Source organism: Aptenodytes forsteri, unplaced genomic scaffold (genome assembly GCF_000699145.1).
Source record: "Aptenodytes forsteri isolate BGI_AS27 unplaced genomic scaffold, ASM69914v1 Scaffold137, whole genome shotgun sequence".
NCBI lineage: Eukaryota > Metazoa > Chordata > Aves > Sphenisciformes > Spheniscidae > Aptenodytes > Aptenodytes forsteri.
The window spans coordinates 588,382-595,685 of NW_008796221.1; the positions used below are offsets into that span (position 1 = coordinate 588,382).

At 37.5% G+C, this 7,304-nt stretch overlaps 1 protein-coding gene across 1 annotated transcript in view; it reads right to left on the reverse strand.

The window, feature by feature from the left end:
- The window catches only part of FAM19A5 (family with sequence similarity 19 member A5, C-C motif chemokine like), a 384,146-nt gene extending 377,262 nt beyond the window's left edge, over nucleotides 1-6,884 (reverse strand). The window contains exon 1 of the mRNA XM_019474585.1: nucleotides 6,773-6,884. Within this exon, the coding sequence (XP_019330130.1) occupies nucleotides 6,773-6,884 (112 nt within the window). The remainder of the gene's footprint in view (nucleotides 1-6,772) is intronic.
- Between the last annotated feature and the right edge of the window lie 420 nt (nucleotides 6,885-7,304).

Genomic DNA, 7,304 nt, shown 5'->3' on the forward strand with positions numbered 1-7,304 from the left:
GCTGGGCATCGGTTGGTGGGTGGTGAGCAATTGCATTGTGCATCACTTATTTTGTGTATTCTTTTATCACTATTATTATTATCTTTTTATGTTTTTCCTTTCCTTTTCTGTCCTATTAAACTGTCTTTATCTCAACCCATGAATTTAACTTTTTTTTTTTCCGATTCTCTCCCCCACTGGGGAGAGAATTCTCTCATCCCACTGGGGGCGGGGAGTGAGCAAACGGCTGTGTAGTGTTTAGCTATTATTATTATCTTTTTATGTTTTTCCTTTCCTTTTCTGTCCTATTAAACTGTCTTTATCTCAACCCATGAATTTAACTTTTTTTTTTTCCGATTCTCTCCCCCACTGGGGAGAGAATTCTCTCATCCCACTGGGGGCGGGGAGTGAGCAAACGGCTGTGTAGTGTTTAGCTGCCTGCTGGGTTAAATCACAACGAGATACTTTCCTGTTATCTGAAAGCAATCAAGTGTTTGAAGAAAGGTGCCAAAAGAAGCAGTCCATCCAGAGATCAAAATAAGACACAGGCCACAAAGTCTTCAGGAGATCAGTAGATCATCACATGAATGCAAAGCCCTCTACCGTTATCCTTGTGATTCCTGTACTATAGCCAAAGTATAGCCAAAGTCCTTTTATTGAAAAACATGCACAATATCTTTGAAATAAACCTCTACACCAAAAAATTGGAAAACATACTCTAAATATAGTTCATATATTTTCAAATAGTCACCGCATAATATTTTCCTATTTGCAGAGCTAACATAAAAGTATGTTCATAAAGAGATGACTTCCCAGAACATCTACAATAAGCAATTTTGTCAGCCACCTGTGCAAAAAGCAGTGTAATTTCCCTTTAAATAGAGAAAAAAAACCTAAACAAATCCCCAGTCCAACAGTGGAATGACACACCTGGTCAAATATGAGCCTAAGCATGAAAACATTCTGGTTTGAATTTAGCAACAAAGAATATGCAGACCAGGAAGACTGTGGTTAATCAATGCTGTCTAGATTTGCCTATGTATTTGACACTTCTGTATATAGTTTGGTATCCAAGTGCATTTCTGAGTTATTGACAACATTCAAGGCATACCTCTAATAAAGATTATTTGGCTTGCCAGATGCTGGACTGTCGTTTTTTCACATAATAGCCTTATGGTTAGAGCACTCACTAAGGAAGCACTAACTTGCATCTAAAACCTGAGAGGTTTCATACCCCCAGCTTCTTGCAGAGAAGAATGAGTGGGAAAATACCCACTCATAAGGCTAATCTCAGTGAAGGACTTACTACTACTTCAATGGAGTCAATAAGCAAAGAGTGAAAGATTAATGGGACCCCAGTAAAAGAAGATACAACCTAGCCCTGCTTACACACTTAGCTGGAGCAGTGGGGCTCTACTCCATGCTCCCAATGCTGTTTTCATAGTGTTTGGTAAGAACAATACAGTACATTGCATAAACAGAGAAAAAAAAGCAAGTCAAAGAGGTCTCAATCTCCCTCCTATCAACCCTGCTGAAAGACATGGAATACTCCTCTGCCACATATTTAATTGAAAATATCCATTTCTTTCTAGTTCCCGCTCCCTACCCGTTTCCCATTATGTCCATCTATATCAGGGGTTATACTTGCAATGGAAGGAAGAGTTATCAGAATTCAAATACATTTGAGAAATTGTAAATGGTGCTTAGTTAGCCTTAAAGGGTTGAATTCAACATTAAAAGCACGAAGATGACATTTCTTACATCGATGCCAATGACTTCTATGTAATACATGATCTGGACAGACTACAACATAACTGGTGAGACAATCTCAATGTCAGTTTGGTATTCACATTGACAGGTAGTATGTTATAGAGGCCATTAAGTTCAAAGCACTGGTTTTAATTCAAAAAATGAACCTTCTTAAAAAGGAGCAGCTGGGATGTTATATATGTTCTTATATATATATTTTTATGTTTATATGTTATATAAAGAGACAAAATTTTAATACCTTGCTTTTCTTATTTAATGTCATAAAATCATTAGTTTTTATTTCTATACACAAACTAGACTGAAAAAAGTTTGAATAATGACAGTTGCTCTAAATGTCACATTTATTCTGTCTGCGGAGTTTTGGAAAAATGCAAGCACAGTAATTCTTGAAGAAAACATAATAAAATTACAGATCAGTTTGGATGGATTAAAATTTTTTTTTTCCATTTGTAAAAACCAGAGAAAGTGATCTGAATGATACAGGATCAGTATGAGGAGCTGTAGGCCTTCATTCAGAGGTGACTTGTTTGCATCCAACATAAATCAGCAGTGACCATTTATCATCTAACAGCTGTTCAGTAGCTAATGCATGATGATATGGTAGCTCCTGTTGGAGAGGTGTCCAGGTGACAGTCACAGCTAATTGTCATCCCTGCTGGCAGTCTCAAAGAGCATAAGGGAACAGTAAGACCTAGAGACCATAGTAGCCTGCGTCTTCTAGACAGAAAGTAATTCCAGAACAGGACGATGAAAAGGTGTTTCTCAAATGAGCAGTGTCCACCCAATGTACAACAGGATCTCAATTTAAGGTGAGGTCAATATAATATTTTTCATGGGAATAATCTGCATTTTGTATGGTACCATGCAAAATCTTTGAGACACTTTTGTTATTTATGCTAAGGGCTTGATTTTTCTGCTCAACAAATTCCACAGATTTAAATAGTAGATTGCAGAATCAGTCATTTAATAGAACCTATCAGTATTTCATCATTACGATGTTCTTATTTTGCATTCTGCAAGCAAAAGAAATAACGAATTAGGAGAACATTTCCTCTTTCCATTTCTTATTACTGTGAAAGAACTTGCACTTACAATGCAGAACTGTAGAGTTAAGGGAAATATTTTGCATTTTGGACTTTTGAATTCTTTTTTCCTAGTACTATCACCATTTAGTCATCATAAATGCTGGGCTTCGTATTGCTCTCTTCCATATGCAATATTTAAAACAAGGTGGTGAACTTTCCAAGTACCATTCAGTTTTGATAGTTCCTTTCAAAAAACCCATTTGCTTGCCCTTAGAAGTATTACCTTAACAGAACAGCAAAACCTGTAACACCACAGGGGTCTAATGTTCTATTCCTTATGCTTACAAAACAGTATAAAATAAGGAAAGCCAAAAGCTCATAACAGCCACAACTTTGCTAAAGCTGAATCATATGTTGTTTAAAAAGCCACCATTTACATATAAAAAGCACCTCAGTATTTACAGCAAAGCCAACTGAATAAATGCACTAAGAAATAATTCTGAATCAAAACCATGTTATTTTTAGATTTCTGATGTAGCATGCAGCTTTGATGCCACAGAAAATTCCTTTAATTTGACCAAACTTTCTAACATGGAAAAATGTAAATCCTAGTTACAAAAGGAGAAAAAACCAATTCAACGTACCTTCACAACATAAAAACAGTAACTTAAAATAATTCACTGTAGGTACTTCTCTCTGGTCTACCGCTGTTCATTAAACAAGTATGTTGAATGCATGTCTGGGATCCAAAAATGTCACAACTCCTCTAATTCTGAGTTGCCGTTGAAGGTGGTCACCCTCTACCAGGATAGCCTTCTGACACTGTTTTTACATTTACTGATGCTTCTGTTAAGTAAACTAACTCCTTGGTGGTCACACCAAGGACTAAAACCAGCCTATTTCTACTACTTCATTTTTGCCTTCTCCCGTTGAGAACCTACCAAATCAGACCATTTTTCTTCAGTTGGAGAATATTACATTATATTTATCACTATAGCAACTAACCTAATTGATTTGTTGCAGGCTTCTCTTTCACCATAGGATGGAGCCACTATCCCTAAGTATAATCCAAACATTTAAGAAAGAAAAAATGATCAATTTAGCATTTTACCACGTCAAAGATAATATAATTTGGCTTCAGAAATTAAAGTATAAATGAAAGGCTAATGGAATGTACATATACATCCAGAACATGCTTTATAAATATGCTTATCTGTCAAGTGGAACTCAGAGTATGGTGTTTACTGGTTGCTGCCAGTAATAGGGATGACTATTGTACAACAAATACATTCCCAGAAACAAAGATTCACAAAGTAATTAGGGGAGGGGGAAGAAACATTCATAGAACTCATTCAGGAATAAGCTTTGTCAGACCAATAGATTAAAAATTAAAATAAGCAAGGTAGATCAAAAGTTTTATTTATAGTGCTAAAAAAATGAAAATATGCAAAAGTTCTGATTTTTTTTTTTGAGCTGCAAGGTTTGATGTAAATGTAGTAAAATGACACAGTGAGAGAAAATCAGATAGGAGGTTCCTGTAATTACTTTAATAATGTATTCAACTATATTGGATTTTTACAGAAGTCTGCTTGATATCAGAGATTTAAGTTGGTATACTTCCACATACCTGAATATAAGGTGTGTGGAAAAATACAGAACACCTTACATTGTCAAGTTCTTTTCTTTTACTTCCTAAGAAATATGGCAAGGCTGTTATTCTTAAAACATAACTGACAACCCCCCCCAGTTATGCTTTTCTTCAAAAAACAAGGCATCGGATGAAAAAAAGACTGAATAAACCCTAGATGATTTTTAAAAGAATTCATAAAATTTGCAGTACTACTTTACCTAGAAATAGCCTCACATTTTTTTCCTTAATTTTTACAGATCTTCACCCTTTCCACAGAGCAAAAACATTTTTTGTAGTTTTTCCAATACTACCACGAGAGAAAATGTTCATGGTGCTTCATTAACATTTGGAATTGCAGCTGTCAAATCAGTGAAACATTACATAAATGGTGGAGTGTTTTGACACTGCATATTTTAAGCTGCATGGTGCTTTTCAGCACTATATGGAATGAAGAGCGTACTACATGTTTGAGGCACGCCATCCACACTGGCTGAGAGAACTAATTAGAAACCGGTCATTGAAGCACACCAGAAATTGCCTTCATATTATTGGCTAATATTTGCATTGTTCAGCATCAGTAAACAATGCAAAAAATAAATAATGAACAATATATAACAATTTAAATGGACAATTTCATTCCTTAGAACAGAACATTGTCAATCCTCTCACTGTTGAATATAAATAATGTTTAAGGTGTCAGAGTTTACAGTTAACTCTTTCTGAGGCTATGCTGATAGAAGATATCTGCACAGAGGAACTCATATCTTCCCATAAAAGCCTGGGACCCTGCAGACATTTCTAGCACAAACTTAATGAAATATTTCCTATTACTAATATCCGGCTGAATTCCCTTTACACTTGAACTATTCATCCTGTAATATGCATTTACTGAGTCACTTATCTCCCAGTATGCACATAAATTCTTTTAAATCTCAGTATGTTGTTTAGTATACCCTCTATATTAGCACATTGAATATGGCATTACGTACAAAACGAAATTATTTAAAAGTGTGGCCTGTTTGATATGGTTTTTTATGAGAAGTGTAATGCAAAATGTGCTAAATTACAAAAAATAATTACAAATATCTTATTCTTTTTAGAATAAGCCTCTTTCACTGTTGTCAGTACGAGGAGTCCCTGTAACATGCAAAAAAGTGAATTAAAGGTTCTCTTAGCCAATTGCAATCTTGTTTCAGAAAAAAAAAACACTAAAAAATGGAGAATATAATGCGGTTGGAGCGAATGGAATAGAGGGTTAAGAAATGCAGCAGGCATGCTCCTGAAAACAAGAATCCATTTCCTATTCATCATGACCTACACCTATTGCAGCTCAACAAGACAAGCCTAGTGCAAAGTCTTTTATGCTACAGCTAATGAAAGGTATACGCACTATGGGTAAATTACAGACCACATTCAGCTCAGGCTGGGAAAATACAGTGTAGATTCATTTTGGCAAAGTTGTGTAGGTTCCTCCTAATAAATTACCTATTTTTTTTATTATTGCATAGAAACTGCTTTTTCTATTATCTTTGAAAGATTCCTACTCTGGTACTACGGACTAACTTGCATTCCCCAGAAGTATGGGCGTTAACTGTATTTATATTACATAACTGCTTGAAAATTACTCTTGCCGAGAGCAAAAAAACTAAGAAGAAAAAATAAAGACCTTTAAAAGTATTAATAGTCCAGGCACTTGATTCTTACAGATACCTTACCTGCAACTCAGTGTGATAAATGGACAATCTATCAAGCCTGAAAAAGAATATACAAAATTCTACCGATAACCTGTGATGAAGCTCTAAAACTGATAGCATGGGCTTACTAAACTGCTGAGGACATAATAAGGAAGTGCTGGGGTGTTCCAATGCAATTTCACAGTCAGAGAATCACATATGATCCCGGTAATGTTAAGACATCTGTCACTTGACTAAGTATATACTTCCTAAAGGAATGAACATAAGCAAAATAGCTTCTGTTCATGGAAGGTGGACAGGGGTAGGAGAGTGTGTACACAGAGGGAGCAGTCTGGGAGAGAGCTGGTAACATCTGATAATGAACAGTGAACAGCGGATCACGGTTACTACCACTAAGAAGTTTGTTCTTAGATCCAAGAGATGCCTCTGTTTGGACTGGAAATGCCACATCTACAACTAAGGACACCTCATGCTTCCGAGAAGCAGCAGTATTAAAGTGTCAGTCTGCCTGCTGTACCATGGGGGAGAGGGGGAGATGTGTCGAGGTGGCACGCCTAAGGCACAGTACCTACGCCTGCCAGCTTCAGAGCTTAGCCTTTGCCAGAAGCGTTACATCGGACAGGAAGGGCGTGGATTTACGTCCAGCAAAAGCACCAGCACAAATATGTACTTACTGCAGTAAGCGATTAGGAGACTAGCCAGGATCATGATAGCCCAGAAAGTTGAGGACATGCTTGGCAAGGCGTTGGCATCTTTCCTACTGCTTCTCCTGGGAGATGGAGCCATTGAAGCCACTTCCCCAGCGGGGGGAAAGTCAGACAGTTTCACCAGCCAGCTCTCCCCTTGACTGATGGCCTTTCTCCACGTGTAATCCCCAAGGAAGGCATCTTCCGACGACCCCACGGTTTGTCAGCAGCAACACGGTCCTGCTGCAGGAACCATCTTCCAGTCAGAAAGCCAAGGCGACTCTAAAGCGTGCACGACTTCGGCGCAGTGGCCGCAGCCAGCTTTCCTCCCGTTACTGTGGTGAGATTCACTAGCGTGGTGGGTTTTATTGTGACTCGGATGCCTGGCGTGGTGCTGAGCTTTAAAGATGTCCCACGAACGAGCCTCTTTTTATTTTTTTTTCTTTCCTTTTTTAATTTGCAGAAGTTGTTTCGCTTGTTGTCCTTTCCCCTGCCTCCTCCCCCTCCCCCGGGAGGCAGA